This window comes from Oncorhynchus nerka, linkage group LG13 (genome assembly GCF_034236695.1).
Source record: "Oncorhynchus nerka isolate Pitt River linkage group LG13, Oner_Uvic_2.0, whole genome shotgun sequence".
NCBI classification, from domain to species: Eukaryota; Metazoa; Chordata; class Actinopteri; order Salmoniformes; family Salmonidae; genus Oncorhynchus; species Oncorhynchus nerka.
The window spans coordinates 47,277,688-47,294,527 of NC_088408.1; the positions used below are offsets into that span (position 1 = coordinate 47,277,688).

Here is a 16,840-nt window from a genome sequence, read left to right on the forward strand (position 1 = left end):
TGTGCGGGTTGTTTTAGAAGGTTAAGGTCATAGCTGACCTTCTCTTTGAGCTTCCTGTTTGTGCTCTTGCCGGCGCTCGCCTCGACCACCTCGTGTTTGCGGGCGACGAGGTCGCTGCTGTGAGTGTCGTCAGCAGCAGATGCACTGTCCTGTGAGGCACAACGAAAATCGAACATCTCCACATCTGTGTTATAATATGCTGCCGCACACGGTAAGAGTGAGACGGTTAGCTGTACTGCAACTGTACCTTCCTGGGGAGCATCTCATCCCTGGGCACAGACTGTGCTCGGCGCTCAGCCTTCAGCTTGTCCCTCCTCTTCCTCACAATCCTGCCTCGGGTGAAGCTCTGGACCTGAATACACGCAGGGAGAGCAGTGTGAGAACTAAGGGCCAGTCGTATTAATCACTGTACGTTTACTGATGGCCATTGATTGGTTGAAGGTCCTGTTTTTTGTTTACTTCAGCCTGTCCAGCTCTTTACATGGAGCAAATGCAAATTCTTCAATTAGTGAATGTTTCTTGATTAAGTAGGGATATAGCTACAGCTAAAATAGCACAAATAATGCTAAATAGTTTAGCCTCTCCATTTCCCTATCACTTCCATGTGCCAGTGCCTATCTAGATCTATAGCAGTCTCCCATGGACTCTGCCCATACTTGCACTTGATGCAGAAACACCTTTACTGCCAACCCACAGGAATGATGTCAGGTAGGCGTTATGGAGATATGATCATTTCAGACAGATAAAAACGCCAGTCAAACACCTGAAGTATCGTAATTCAAGTCCAAACACAGTCTGCAGCATACATTTTTTCTATATAAATATATAGATAAGGTTGGTATGTGAGGTGTGAAAGTAAAATAATAACACTGCCTGGGTGCCCCTGTTGGACAGACTGGGTAAACCTGTACTCACCTGAGGTGCTTTGGTCAGAAGCAGAGCTATGTCTGGGTTGTTGTGGTCTTTGGCCTGGTCCAGTGCAGTCTGGCCTGCCTGCTCACACACAGAGACAAGAGGCAAGTCAACCAGGGCTACATCGCCTAGTTAGAGATACATAATTCAACTGGCTATGGCACTATATGTTCATTGCTTGGCTACCCAAACTCCTTGCTCTGGCCAAACAGACGTTAGCTTCTTCTCCGCAATGGGTCTGGAACGGAGTACTCTCCTGACGTTTTCTAGAAAGCAAACACATTCTAACCATTCTGATTGGTCCCAGAAACTGATGTGTCGGGCCAGAGCCAGAACATAAGTGGGTAAAGCTGCGTTTTGAAAAAGTGTCATTGGCTTTCATACTCTGATTGGTTAAAGATTAGCCGATCGCTGATGACTTGGTTTCGTACAACAGCTCTCGTTTTGACGTCACCACAAACGACTTCAACGACGTCAGTCTCAGACTGAAGACTGTAGCGAACGTAGAGCAGCGGAGGAATTCCGTTTGAGTCGTCAGGCAACGAAGTGAAGGGTAAATATAAATAGATATTTCCAAGTGGCTATTTCAGTTGTCAGTATGTCAAAACGACATTTCTTGAACAACATACTGTTGTTACTCATCAAAGTCTGCATGGCTTTACTGTGACTGAGGAAAAAACCACAGCCATGGTTCCAGAGCAGCTTATTCACCAAACAGAATGTGCGGGGACATTAGTCATGATTAAGACGGCCTTTAGAAATGCATGACTGCTCCAGAGCATAGTGAACATAGCACCTTTTTCCCCCCTAAGAGTATACTATACTATCTAAAACCTAAAATAGTTATTTGGCAGTCCTCATCGGAGAACCCTTTGAAAGAACCCTTTTTGGTTCCAGGTAGAACCCTTTTGGGTTCCATGTAAAACCCCTTTCCACAGAAGGTTCTACCTGGGAACCAAAAAGGGTTATCCTATGGGGACAGCTGAAGAACCCTTATTTTTCTCCTAAGAGTGTAGAACAGAGCCCGGTCCGCGGGCCCCTCCACTCACGTTGTTGCGGATGCTGCTCTCTGTTCCAGCCTCTAGCAGAAGACGCACCGTTTTCTTATGATTCAGCGCTGCTGCAACATGCAGCGGTGTGTCCCCAGCCTGGCCCAGAGAGAGAGGAAGAGAGAGGAAGAGAGAGAGGGAGAGGAAGCGAGAGGAAGCGAGAGAGGGAGAGGAAGAGAGAGAGGAAGCGAGAGAGGGAGAGGAAGAGAGAGAGGAAGCGAGAGAGAGGGTGAGGAAGAGAGGGAGAGGAAGCGAGAGGAAGAGAGAGAGGAAGCGAGAGGGAGAGGAAGCGAGAGAGGGAGAGGAAGAGGGAGAGGAAGAGAGAGGAAGAGAGAGAGGAAGCGAGAGAGGGAGAGAGAGAGAGGGAGAGGAAGCGAGAGGAAGAGAGAGAGGGAGAGGAAGAGAGAGAGGAAGCGAGAGAGGGAGAGGAAGAGAGAGAGAGGGAGAGGAAGCGAGAGAGAGAGGAAGAGAGAGAGAGAGAGGAAGAGAGAGAGGGAGAGGAAGCGAGAGAGAGGAAGAGAGAGAGGGAGAGAGAGATATACAAGAGAGCGATATACAAATATACAAGACAGAACATAAAGAAGGAAAAGCCCTCTTGTGTGAAAGTAGTGTCAGTCACATGCTCAGACCAACCTGGTTCTTCTCTCCCACAGAACAGAAGGCTCCCAGGAGGATGCGGAGCATGGACACGTGGTTGTAACGGGCCGCCACATGCAGACACGTGTCACCCACCTGGAACACAACGAAGAGAGACCACCAACGCCACGCGCGTCTTGAGTTTCCTTTCACGCAGACGTTGGGAGAGCAGTCAATGGAGGAGTAGAGTAGCGCTGCATGACACTGGGAAGTGGCTGGTGTGGCAGAGGACTAACGAACTGCATTGTAGAGCTACTTCCTCTGCTCAGCAGCTTTGTTCAAGTCACCCATGAGGGGCGATTATGCTCGAAGTGCGGAGCAGAGCACTCGCATGCATACGTCGTTTCATAATTAAGTGACTGCAATGCAAACTGCTCTGTGGTAGTAGTTAAATGTAGAGCGGCTTCTGTTGTCAGCATGTTTTCCTCAGCAGTGGTTCAGAGATACCTGGGGTTTGTGTATCAAATCATGGGAAGGCTACTTTGGAGTGCCACTTGTTATCATGCTACATTTTGTGACACGGAATTATTGTTGTTCACAAATTATAGGACGGTACAAACGGCGCCCCATAGACTAGCCAACCCATGGAGGAGGGGGACTTACATGGTTCTTGCTGTCGGGCCTGGAGCCACCTAACAGCAGGACCTTGGAGCTCTGAGCGTGGCCGTTCTGACAGGCCAGGTGGAGGGCTGTGTTCCCTGCCTACATGGACAGACAAACAGACAGACACCAGGGTTGTGTTTTTAATAGGGAGACAACATTTTGGAACAGGGTGAAACTGGGAGGTATTGTACAAAACTCAACTTGTCCAATTAGAGCACAGCTTTCCGTTTGCAGTTCTATATCTCTGCTATGGTGTGCCCTACTGAAAACCACCCAGGTCAACACTAAGCACCACTAAAAGCTCTCCAATCGTATAATAATCTGCAGTCACAGCACAGGACCTATAGGAACCACAGCTGTTTTATAACTACAGTATTGGCAGTATATTTGCAGTACCTTGTTTTTTGAGTGAATGTTGGCTCCGGCCTTGACCAGCAGTTTGACAGACTGGCTGAAGCCGTGCCACGAGACCTCATGCAAAGCCGTGTTACCGTCCTGCAATAACAAACAGTCAAGAGCTTCACACATCCACAGCCTGACCTCTGGATTGGTAGGAGATTAGTGAGGTAAGGTAAGAGGCTGCATGTCTAGGCCTAGCTATAAACACACTTTCTATTCACATGGACTTCCATGGGCTATGTATGAATCCCAAATGACACCCTGTTCCCTATTTAGTGCACTACTTTTGACCAGGGCTCATAGGGTTCAGGTCAAAAGTAGTGCCCTATATAGGGAATTGGGTGCCAGTTGGGACAATTCCTATTTCTTTGCTGGGAATGAATGGGGGTTAAGCAGATTACAGGCGCAGTGTGTTCTCTATAGTTTTAGTGCTGTCTGACAGTTAGTTGGGGGTTTAAAATCCCTCTGTGCCTGTGAGTGCATTGGGCCGTGCTTTTAGCCGTGTGTGTGTGAGCGCTGTGTGTGATATGTACCTTGTCCTGTCTGTCCAGAGCACACCCTTCCTGGATGAGGGCAGAGATAACATCACTGTTTCCCACCACGGCTGCCCGATGTAAGGCTGTCTGCTCACCCTGCACACACGCACACACACACACACACCCACAATGATCAGTTAGGGATTTACACAACAATGATGAATACAAATTACCACATCCACTGGTTAATAACTTTCCATTCCATTGCAGTTGGAAACCTTGACTTGAATATGATGGGTGGACTTTTTAGTAGAGTTTCTCAAGTGCAATGTTTCAGGTTATTACTAACACAGGAAATGACCATGATGTTACAACAATCATCCAACACCGCAGTTTGACACCAGCCTCCATACTATCACAGTCTACTACAGTGGGCATCCTCCATACAAAGCAGTGAACACAGCAGCAGCAGCAGGTAAAAGCACTCCGTTCAGACCAGCTCATTTATGCTCTACCATAAATGGAATTCCCACAAACATGGAGAACCCCCTCCTAACAGCAGCTCAACAGAGTGACGTTTTGCAGACCAGAGGTTCGACATGTCACGGGAAAGGGTGGGAAGAAAGAAGAGCAAGAAGAAGCGCTGATTCCTGTGAGTGGGCGAGGTGGGGTTGTGGTTTGTTCATTCCAAGTGAAGATAACCAAGAGGCGTGCCCAACAACCAGAGGACGTGCAGTAGTAGAGGATTGGGAGAGTGAATATTTTCCACAGGCTCAAAGTAGCTTTTCTCTAACCTTCTTCACTCTCCCTGACCTTCCAGTCTCTCTCCCAGGCCCAGGTCCAGCAGCCTTCCTCCACTGCCGTCTCTCTCTCTCCCCTCCTCCTTGTGACCACTCCCCCCCATTGGTGGCCGAGGACGCGCTGTGGCCCGTTCGGGATCGGGAGCTCATTGACCAGATGGAGAGAATTTGGGAGCGCCAGAGCTTTGGACCATTATCTGTGGCTGTGGGACTGCGGAGGGGGAGGAGGGTTGACCTGCACCCAGGGGGCGAGACCCGTAGAGGTCTGCTGCATGCCTCAAGCTGGCAATCCAAATAATCCCACTCGAGGCCACTGGAGGTCATTATACTACTAGCGTGACAGTCTTAGAGAAATGGAAAGGGCGTCCGCACGCAGGAGAAACTACACTGCAATCAAAACACACACCAGGCAGCCAGACTCAGAATCTCCATGCAGATGTCATGTCGTTTGTGCGCTTCAAAAAGTGACCTGGTTCACACGTAAAGGTCTATGTTACATATTCTGGTGTTTGTTTGTGTGATTGTACAAATACTACATGGTGTTAAATGGGTGTGATGTTCATTTGGGAAGATGGTGAGCGACACTAATGCAACGCCAGCGAAAACCAAGCGATGGTCCACACACAAATCCATCATCACAATCATGACTGTGGTGCTGGAAACATGGAAAGAGGCGAGTGCAAATGAAAGGCAGTGTACAAACAGACAGTCTCTGGGTACTTGCATCGTCCTGGATGTCCAGATCGCAGTCGGCCTTCAGGAGAATGCGCACAACCTCGGTGTGGCCCTTATAGGAGGCCAGATGCAGGGGACTTCTGCCGTACTGTGGACACAGAACACAGCACTCTCACACACAGAAGAGAGGGCCACAGCAACTGAAGAGAGAGAAACCAAGTGAAGCCAGCCACACAACCAGACCGTATATCAGTGTCCCCAACTGAAGCCAACCAGACTGTATGTGACAATGTGTCTACAGTTCAGCCATACCCAGTAACACGTTGTGCTGTCATCGTGGCACAGCATTTAGCCGCATGCAATCTGTCTGTCATGGCCACACGGGTCATTTGAATAACGAGTTGCCAGTAAACAAACAAATATTTAATCCACATACGGTTTAAACAAGCTTGAATGGAAGGGAACCTATATAGCTGCTTATGGATAGGCCTCCCACATCCTCCGACTCTTAGGCCCAGACTTATGGACCTGCAGCCTGCTATGGAGCAAATGTGTATTTATAGTTTTGGGAGGTTTCTCTTTCTATGGTAATAATGGATTGTTTGCCAGGTTAAATCAGTGATACTACCCGACGTTACGATCATATGCTGTATTGGATTAGATGAGGTTAGAAATGTAAAGGCATGCTGGATACTCGTCATGGGAAGGTTCCTTTTCTTTTAACAACTGAAAGGAATCCAAACTGTTGCTCTTTGGGAAAACTAGATTTCCGTCTTGGGAGATGTGTTTCCTAAATGATTCTGTGTTTGGTTCATGATGTTTGTCTCCCATTAGACACTGTAGACACAGAAGCCTATTTCACTTCCTCAATATCCCCAGAATGAATCTAAGAAATCTTTAATACATTTTGACGTTTTTGCCGAGGATGTTTTAGTTGTGCAATTTTACACCTAAGGTGTTAAGTACCAAAGTTCTCAAGTAAAAAAAAAAAAAAATGTGCGACGTGTTCTCTTATGTAAGCAAAGTCGGAGCTGCTTGGCAGGTCTGTCTCACTGTCTATGCTATTGGATGTATAGCAATCACCGCAGCTGTTCACCCCATAGTGGGCAAATGGACATCGTCAAATGAAAACCCAACTTTCATTTACCCGTTGTGACTCACGGATGTTCCAAACTCAGTTTTAAGACGAGACTGACTTTATGACCCAAATTATCCTATTTACACTGTAGTCAATTTTGACACTAGAATAACTGTTTCTGACTCTAATCGAAGCCACATAGGCAGTTTTCAAAACGATTTGTTGCTTTTTTGAAGGCAGTCGCTCTTTAAGAGGCTTAATTGGGGTTAAGCTAATGTGAACAGATGCTCTCAGTAAATCTTAAAGCATTATTTCAAAATACCGAACCCTATCTCCACATAGGCTACAGGAAAGGAAGGCCCTAAAAATTGTCAAAGACTCCAGCCACCCTAGTTATGAACTGTTCTCTCTGCTACGGCACCGCAAGCGGTACCGGAGCACCAAGTTTAGGTCCAAAACAGCTTCTACCCCCAAACCCATAAGACTCCTGAACAGCTAGTCAAAGGGCAACCCAAACCCCTCTTCTAAGCTGCTGCTACTCTCTGTTTATTATCTCTGTACATATTACCTCAATTACCTCGACTAACCGGTGCCCCCGCACATTGACTGTACCGGCACCGCCTGTATATAGCCTCCACATTGACTGTACCGGCACCGCCTGTATATAGCCTCGCTATTGTTATTTTACTGCTGCTGTTGAATTATTTGTTCTTCTTAAAGCATTGTTGGTTAAGGGCTTGTTAGTAAGCATTTCACTGCAAGGTCTACACGTATTCAGCGCATGTGACAAATATCATTGGATTTGATTTTGATTTAAAGCACAGTGACAATCTGGAAGTGAGAGAATAAAATGCAAACGGCCTGTCTGCCTGCGGCAGAATCCCTCTCCTGTAACTGGCAGCCATATTGAATCATCCATGTTAATTCAATGTAATTAGAGATCAGGTGTGCAATCACAAAGAACCACATCAACACAACCCCCTTATCAACGCCTAATCCTCACAGCCCTCCATTAAATGGGTAGAGACGGGAGAGACCACAATCACTTTAGCAGGCGAGTGTGGCCTGATATATGGGTGCGGCTCGGCACTGCCTGGTATTCACTATGGCCAGGCAGGGGTTGAGTTTCACTGGGCCAGGCTTGGATGTCTGCCATGGAAGCGTCTCAGGTAAACAGAGTCAGGGCCCAGCCAGGGTGAAGTCTATTATCCCAGGAGACTGTGAATGGAAAGGGCCTGCTCTCTGCTCTGTGGCCTGGTACGACCTTAGATAGACTCACGACTGGTTCTATTCTAAACTCCTCTCTTTCTCATTCTCAAAAGAGTTTCTCTTCCACAGACCTAAAACATCCATCCAAAACTTGACACTTTACCTCACATTTCCCAATACAATACCCTTCTCACCTCCCCTCTTCCCCTGAAGCACCGGAATTTCCAACTGAAATATAATCCTCATGTTTCTAGTTTGTTTTTTGTTACTAGGGAACCCAGCCAAAATGTGAAAATCCAGCTGAACGTAACATTATCAAAGAGACAGGTAGACCTGATAGAAAAAAGGACAACTTTCATATATTCAGTCAGTCATGTATTCATATTTCACTCATATTTCAGCTGTTAGTGTAAGAATTGCAGTTCATTTCCTGAAACAATGAAAAATGCAGCATTCTTGACAAATTAAAGACGATTGAAAGTCTTCCTTAACCCAGGACTCTTGTGCGCTCTTAAAGGGGCACACGGCATTTAACGTGAACATCACAGAGAGCGGAAAAAAAAGCTTCTGCCCAGAGATGTGTTATTGAGGAAGTACATTTATGAGGCTCAGGGAAAAAGGCCTCTGCCTGCCTGTCTTATCGGCCAGTATCACATTGCAGTCTATCAAGAGAAAGACTGGAGATCTGAGGAAGGCCTGACCTAAATACTATCTCCACACCTCAGGTTTGTCTTAATTACCAGAGCTGCTCTGACAGAGACACAAAGACAGGCTATTCACTTCACAGACAGATAGGATTGCTACTGCCGCACATTACTTCAATCAAGCATGTCTGTCTGTGACTCTCACAGCAAACACCCAGGTGTTAATCTGATATATATATATATATATATATGAATTTTGTCAATCTCGGGCATCTTTATACTGTATTCCTCCTCTGCTCCTTTCAGTGAAGTGGCTTGGGGCTACATTTCATGTTTAAGAAATCTTCTCTCCCAGCGTTGTGTGGTGTGACCTCAAACAGAGGTTTACACTGTGTTGCGTGTGTCAGCGTGTTTACCCAGATCTGTGCTCCCACAGCTGTGGTCGCGGACAGCCAGATGGAGCGATGGACAAGCTCCTTCGCACAAGTGACACACACACATGGGTAAAATCAGCATCAGAGAGAGTCCCTCATGGCCGTGTTCATTTGTAACCTCTTCCTCTCCTAATCCTTCAAATTCCAACTCCTCCTCCTTCCTGTAAAATACAGCTACTCTAACTTATTGTGAGGAAACAGGGTAGTTTAATAGATAGTCCATGAAAGTGAGGATTATAATAAATTCATATACTGCCCCAGTCCCACTAATCTGCCCCATGGTCATTGCCCTGGTGGCCCAATGAGGCTGCAGTTGAGACACAGTACCCACACAAACCCACCCATATTGGCTACACACAGAAACAGTACACAGCAGTGGAGGCTGCTGAGGGGAGGACGGCTCATCAAATGGCTGGAACGGTGCAAATGGAATGGCATCAAACACATGGAAACCATGTGTTTGATGTATTTGATACCATTCCACCTATTCCACTCCAGCCATTACCACGAGCCCATCCTTCCCAATTAAGGTGCCACCAACCTCTTGTGGTACACAGTACACTTTTGACAGAAAAAAAAGCCTGGTGGTCCAGCCTGTGTGACCGCCGCTACTTGGCATAATAAACACATTGAAAAGACAAAAGTCTTATGAACACACCAGAAGACAACCTCCTCTAATCCACTCACCTTGGTGACGGCTACTTTGGCGCCCTTGTTGATGAGCTGGACCACATTGTCGGCCTGGCCCTTGTGCGAGGCTACCAGGAGGCGCTCGGAGAGTGCGAGGACCGCAGCCGCGTCCTGCTGGCTCATGTAAGCAGGGCGAGTGAAGCACTGTCTCCAAGATGCAGTGCTCCAAGGAAGGGAGGGTGGGCTCACACCAACCCTAAGTCATGACCGTCACACACACACAGGTAGTGGGCAGAAAGAGAGGAGGAGAGAAGGAGAAGAGAGAGGGCTCGGACCTCCGGACACAACCAGGTTGGCTCCCTCATGTCATCCTCAGCGCCTGGAAGAGAACAGGAAACACGTGTGTGGTGATAACAGGCAAGCGCGTGTCACATGGTACAGTAGTAGAATGGCAAACAGGAAGCCAGGAGGGAATGGGGGAGAATATATTGAGATTTTAATTGCTGCTAGCTATCTAGTTTCAAGTTTAGTAGTCGTATGTACGGGATACACATGGAATACATTGTCCAATGAAATGCTTACTTGCAAGTTCCTTACTGACAATGCAACAATAAGACATTTTTAAAAAGATACGTAGTCTGATGGCCTGTAGATCAAAACTGTCTCTGAGCCTGTTGGTATCAGACTTCATGCCCCGATACATCTACCCGACAGTAAGGGAGTGAACAGCTTATGACTGGGGTGTGTGGTGTCTTTGATGATTCTGCAGGTCTTCCTCAGATACTGTTTTGAGTAGATGTCCTGGATGGGTGGGAACACAGTCCCAGTGATGTACTGGGCCATATGGAGGGCCCGCTGGAGGGCCTTGCCATCGTGGAAGGACCAATTCCCCTACCAGGCTGTGATGCAACTGGTCAGGACGCTCTCGATGGTGCAGCAGTATTATTTGGAGAAGACCCAGGCTGGCATGTAGAATTTCTTCAGCCACCTCAGGAAGTACAGGCGCTGTCGTGTCCTCTTGACAAGAGTGGTGGTGTTGTTGGTACATGACAAGTCCTCTGTGATGTGGACGCCGAGGAACTTTAAACTGCTGACTCTCTCTACTGCAGTCCTATGGATGCGGATCAGGGCATGTTCCCTCCTCTGCTTCCTGAAGTCAACAATAAACTCCTTTGTTTTGCTGACGTTGAGGGAGAGGTTGTCCTGGCACCATAATGCCAGTTCACTTACCTCCTCCCTATAGGCGGACTCGTCCTTGTTGGTTATCAGGCCTACAACTGTGGTGTCGTCAGCAAACTTGATGATGGAGCTGGAGTCGTGCAAAGCCACGCAGTCATGGGTGAACCTTACCAATCCTCGCAGCCTGTGGTCTGCCCATCAGGAAGTCCAGGATCCAGTTGCAGAGGGTGGTGTCCAGACCCAGGGCTCTAAGCTTGGTTTCGAGCTTGGCGGAAACAATAATGTTGACTGCTGAACTGTAGTCAGTGAACAGAATTGTCACATAGGTGTTCCTCTTGTCCAGATGTGTTACGGCCGTGTGAATAGCGATAGAAATGGGATCTTCCGTGGATCTGTTGGAGCGGTAGGCAAATAGAAGTACAGTGCCTTGCGAAAGTATTCGGCCCCCTTGAACTTTGCGACCTTTTGCCACATTTCAGGCTTCAAACATAAAGATATAAAACTGTATTTTTTTGTGAAGAATCAACAACAAGTGGGACACAATCATGAAGTGGAACGACATTTATTGGATATTTCAAACTTTTTTAACAAATCAAAAACTGAAAAATTGGGCGTGCAAAATTATTCAGCCCCCTTAAGTTAATACTTTGTAGCGGCACCTTTTGCTGCGATTACAGCTGTAAGTCGCTTGGGGTATGTCTCTATCAGTTTTGCACATCGAGAGACTGAAATTATTTCCCATTCCTCCTTGCAAAACAGCTCGAGCTCAGTGAGGTTGGATGGAGAGCATTTGTGAACAGCAGTTTTCAGTTCTTTCCACAGATTCTCGATTGGATTCAGGTCTGGACTTTGACTTGGCCATTCTAACACCTGGATATGTTTATTTTTGAACCATTCCATTGTAGATTTTGCTTTATGTTTTGGATCATTGTCTTGTTGGAAGACAAATCTCCGTCCCAGTCTCAGGTCTTTTGCAGACTCCATCAGGTTTTCTTCCAGAATAGTCCTGTATTTGGCTCCATCCATCTTCCCATAAATTTTAACCATCTTCCCTGTCCCTGCTGAAGAAAAGCAGGCCCAAACCATGATGCTGCCACCACCATGTTTGACAGTGGGGATGGTGTGTTCAGGGTGATGAGCTGTGTTGCTTTTACGCCAAACATAACGTTTTGCATTGTTGCCAAAAAGTTCAATTTTGGTTTCATCTGACCAGAGCACCTTCTTCCACATGTTTGGTATGTCTCACAGGTGGCTTGTGGCAAACTTTAAACAACACTTTTTATGGATATCTTTAAGAAATGGCTTTCTTCTTGCCACTCTTCCATAAAGGAAGAGTCACAGTGCAGGTGCATTTATACGGAGACTTGATTACACACAGGTGGATTGTATTTATCATCATTAGTCATTTAGGTCAACATTGGATCATTCAGAGATCCTCACTGAACTTCTGGAGAGAGTTTGCTGCACTGAAAGTAAAGGGGCTGAATAATTTTGCACGCCCAATTTTTCAGTTTTTGATTTGTTAAAAAAAGTTTGAAATATCCAATAAATGTCGTTCCACTTCATGATTGTGTCCCACTTGTTGTTGATTCTTCACAAAAAAATACAGTTTTATATCTTTATGTTTGAAGCCTGAAATGTGGCAAAAGGTCGCAAAGTTCAAGGGGGCCGAAAACTTTCGCAAGGCACTGTATGTCCAGTGTACCTGACATGCTGGCCTTGATGTGGGCCATGACCAGCCTCTCGAAGAATTTCATGATAACCGATGATAGTTATTTCAGCATGTCACCCGGTTTTTCTTGGGCACTGGGATGATCTAACCCACTATAGTCAGCTGTGGGAATTGGGAAAACAGGCTAGTTCCTGTTGGGGGAGACAGCAGCTGTACACGGTAGATCTGTCTGTCAAATGAGTTCATACAGGTTGAATAGGGGTTAAGGATTGACATTTCCAACAACAGAGAGTACTTTCTACACAAACACTGTTTTGTTTTCACTTTTATGCCATGTCATTAGACATAAAGCTATATTAAAAAAAGCAAATAAAAACAGCTTTAACCAACCACATACAGGAGTCAGACTTCTGCGGTTCGCTGAGCGAGAGTTGGTGTGACCGCAGGCAGAGTGACTCACAGGAAAAAAGGTTGTCTTTCCTGGAGTTCCTACTACCATCATTACAACCCATCAATGTGTCAAGCTGTCAATGTTTTCAACTGGCTCAGAGGAACTAATGAATTGATGAAACACACCAGCATCTGGTGAAAAACCACTATAGTCCATTGAATTAGCTCAATTATAAGGCTGATCATCTGCCAGGCTGTATTCAGGTATACTTGTTGAAACTAAATTAAGTATTGTGACGGCCCTGAATTTTTCTGAACCGTCTCAGTGCTTCTCCTTCCAATAGGGCGCTTTCCCTTTAATTCCCAATTAAATAGCCAGCATCAGATGCGCAAAAGTGGGGTTGTGATGGAGACGTGAATGAGGATGTGTTCAACCCTCAGTTCCCCTATTTCGTTTGTTTTGTTGCCTTTAAATGTGTGTTTTGTAGCCTAATAGAGTTTACCCAGGATCCACTCTTTGCGTCCGTGGACTACACCTCTCTGTTCTTCGTGGCCTTTCTGCGCTGGAGATTTGTTGGCGGATTGGATTGTCTGACTGACCGAGTACAACCTTTTTGTATACGGTATTTCATTTGTTTTGATGTCATGTATACGGTGATGATTTATGTAGTTAGTTGTAGTTGAGGACTTTGAGAGTTGATACGCTTTAAAGTTCTGTGGTAAAATAATTGTTATTGATTATGATTAATACTGGGTTTACGCTACACTTGAATGAACGGCCAAACATTGCGTGACAAAGGTCACTTGAGTTCCCTGAACTCCTTTACCGGGCTGGACTCTTTTAGGCCCGAGGTACAGGACATTTCTGGAGGAATCAGAACTCATTGTGTTATATTATTATATGTGTGTGTAATCATTGTTGTTGCTAATACAACCCACGCAAAAGAATATAGTTGTTTTTGAAGTTCTTTTCAATGTTTTAAGGGTTTATGAAAAGTTTATTTCCATCCTGACTTTTACATAAGTCCTTTGTATTGGTGTAGACTTGATGGACCAGGTGGGACTCATTCCCTCCCAAACCAAAAGGAGAAACCAATGTTTTCTCTGGTAGGCACAACCTACCTGGCACCCCTATAAATAATAACCTCAAGTCAAAACCGTTACAGTATGTTGCTAATAATTGTTAACAAACTATAGTTTTGGCAAGTCAGTTGGGACATCTACTTTGTGCTGGAAACAAGTAATTTTTCCAACAATTGTTTACAGACAGATTATTTAACTTATCACTGTATCACAATTCCAGTGGTTCAGAAGTTTACATACACTAAGTTGACTGTGCCTTTAAACAGCTTGAAAAATTCCAGAAAATGATGTCATGGCTTTAGAAACTTCTGATAGGCTAATTGACATCATTTGAGTCAATTAGAGGTGTGGATGTATTTAAAGGCCTACCTTCAAACTCAGTGCCTCTTTGCTTGACATGGGAAAATCAAAAGAAATCAGCCAAGACCTCAAAAAAAAAATCGTAGCCCTCCACAAGTCTGGTTCATCATTGGGAGTAATTTCCAAACGCCTGATGGAACCACATTCCTCTGTACAAACAATAGTACGCAACTATAAAACACCATGGGACCACGCAGCCGTCATACCACTCAGGAAGGAGACGTGTTCTGTCTCTTAGAGATGAACGTGCTTTGGTGCGAAAAGTGCAAATCAATCCCAGAACAACAGCAAAGGACCTTGTGACGATGCTGGATGAAACCGGTACAAAAGTATCAATATCCACAGTAAAACTAGTCCTATATCGACATAACCTAAAAGGCAGCTCCGCAAGGAAGAAGCCACTGCTCCAAAACCACCATTAAAAAAAGCCAGACTACGGTTTGCAACTGAACATGGGGACAAAGATCTTACTTTTTGGAGAAATGTCCTCTGGTCTGATGAAACAAAAATAGAACTGTTTGGCCAGAATGACCATTGTTATGTTTGGAGGAAAAAGGGGGAGGCTTGCAAGCCGGAGAACACCATCCCAGCCGTGAAGCACTGGGGTGGCAGCATCATGTTGTGGGGGTTCTTTGCTGCATTAGGGACTGGTGCACTTCACAAAATAATGTCATCATGAGGGAGGACAATTATGTGGATATATTGAAGCAACATCTCAAGACATCTGTCAGGAAGTTAAACCTTGGTCGCAAATGGGTCTTCCAAATGGACAATGACCCCAAGCATACTTCCAAAGTTGTGGCAAAATGGCTTAAAGACAACAAAGTCAAGGTATTGGCGTGGCCATCACAAAGCTCTGACCTCAATCCCAGCTCTGCCAGGAGGAATGGGCCAAAATTCACCCAACTTATTGTGGCAAGCTTGTGGAAGGCAACCCAAAACATTTGACCCAAGTTACAATTTAAAGGCAATGCTACCAAATACTAATTGAGTGTATGTAAACTTCTGACCCACTGGGAATGTGATGAAAGAAATCAAAGTTGAAATAAATAATTCTCTATTATTCTGACATTTCACATTCTTAAAATAAAGTGGTGATCCTAACTGACCTAAGATGGAATTTTTACTGGAATTAAATGTCAGGAATTGTGAAAAACTAAGTTTAAATGTATTTGGCTAAGGTGTATGTAAACTTCCGACTTCAACTGTATGTAAATAAGGTATTTCTGTTTAGTTTTTAAAAATCAATTAACAAAAATGTATAAACCTGTTAACACTTTGTCATTATGGGGTATTGTGTGTGTGTGTGTGTGTGTGTGTGTGTGTATATATATATATATATATATATATTTTTTTTTAAATTTTTTAATCAATTTTAGAATAAGGCTGTAATGTAACAAAATGTGGAAAAAGTCTAGGGGTCTGAATAATTTACAAAGGCACTGTGTATAAATTATAGCATTTTTAAAATATATTTTCCGTTATTATTTTCCCCTAACCCTACCATCCCTCTCCTAATTGGAGTAAACTGATGGACAACAACACTTAGGCTTGTACATACTATATACATTTTACGGAAACAACTATTGTAAAAATATACTATCTTTTTGTTTGTTTTTAGTCCCATATTTCAGCTCCACTCATTACATAGATGAGTGGTTAATCGGCATGGCCGATTAATTAGGGCCGATTTCAAGTTTTCATAACAATCGGTAATCGTCATTTATGGACGCAGATTATGGCCGATTACATTGCAATCCACAAGGAGACTGCATGGCAGCCTGACCACCTGCTATGCAAGTGCAGCATCAAAAGGACCTTGTGGCTGCAAGGAGCCAAGGTAAGTTGCTAGCTAGCACTAAACTTATCTTATAAAAAAACAATCAATCTTAACATAATCACTAGTTAACTACACATGGTTGATATTACTAGTGATATTATATGATATTACTATTAACTAGCTTGTCCTGCGTTGCATATAATTTATCATTGAATCACAGCCTACGTCAACTTTGCCAAACGGGTGATGATTTAACACCAATGTACCAATGTACCTAACCATAAACATCAATGCCTTTCTTAAAATCAATACACAAGTATTTATTTTTAAACCTGCATATTTATTAAAAAGAGATTCGTGTTATCAGGCAATATTAACTAGGGAAATTGTATCACTTCTCTTGTGTTCAGTGCAAGCAGAATCAGGGTATATGCAGCAGTTTGGGCTGCCTGGTGCACAGCACTGTTTATGACTTCAAGCCTATCAACTCCTGAGATTAGGCTGGCAATACTATAGTGCCTATAAGAACATCCAATAGTCAAAGGTATATGAAACACAAATGGTATAGAGAGAAATATTCCTATAACTACAACCTAAAACTTCTTAACTGGGAATATTGAAGACTCATGTTAAAAGGAACCACCAGCTTTCCAATGTTCTCATGTTCTGACCAAGGAACTTAAACGTTAGCTTTTTTACATGGCACATATTGAACTTTTACTTTCTTCTCCAACACTGTGTTTTTGCATTATTTATACCAAATTGAACATGTTTGATTATTTATTTGAGACTAAATTGATTTGATTTATGTATTATATTAAGTTCAAATAA

At 44.5% G+C, this 16,840-nt stretch overlaps 1 protein-coding gene across 5 annotated transcripts in view; it reads right to left on the bottom strand.

The window, feature by feature from the left end:
- ankrd6b (ankyrin repeat domain 6b) overlaps positions 1-16,840 on the bottom strand; it is a 47,863-nt gene that overhangs the window by 5,927 nt on the left and 25,096 nt on the right. For 2 of the 5 annotated variants that reach the window (XM_029677143.2, XM_029677141.2), the window contains exons 2-11: positions 9,603-9,924; positions 5,600-5,698; positions 4,133-4,231; positions 3,597-3,695; positions 3,201-3,299; positions 2,595-2,693; positions 1,962-2,060; positions 916-993; positions 248-352; positions 39-149 (exon numbers count right to left, since the gene is read on the bottom strand). In XM_029677143.2, the coding sequence (XP_029533003.2) occupies positions 39-149; positions 248-352; positions 916-993; positions 1,962-2,060; positions 2,595-2,693; positions 3,201-3,299; positions 3,597-3,695; positions 4,133-4,231; positions 5,600-5,698; positions 9,603-9,728 (1,014 nt within the window). In that variant the 5' untranslated portion in view covers positions 9,729-9,924. Of the gene's footprint in view, positions 1-38; positions 150-247; positions 353-915; positions 994-1,961; positions 2,061-2,594; positions 2,694-3,200; positions 3,300-3,596; positions 3,696-4,132; positions 4,232-4,869; positions 6,101-9,602; positions 11,139-16,840 lie in introns of those variants that run through there. The other 3 variants (XM_029677142.2, XM_029677140.2, XM_029677139.2) reach the window with 3 other exon arrangements.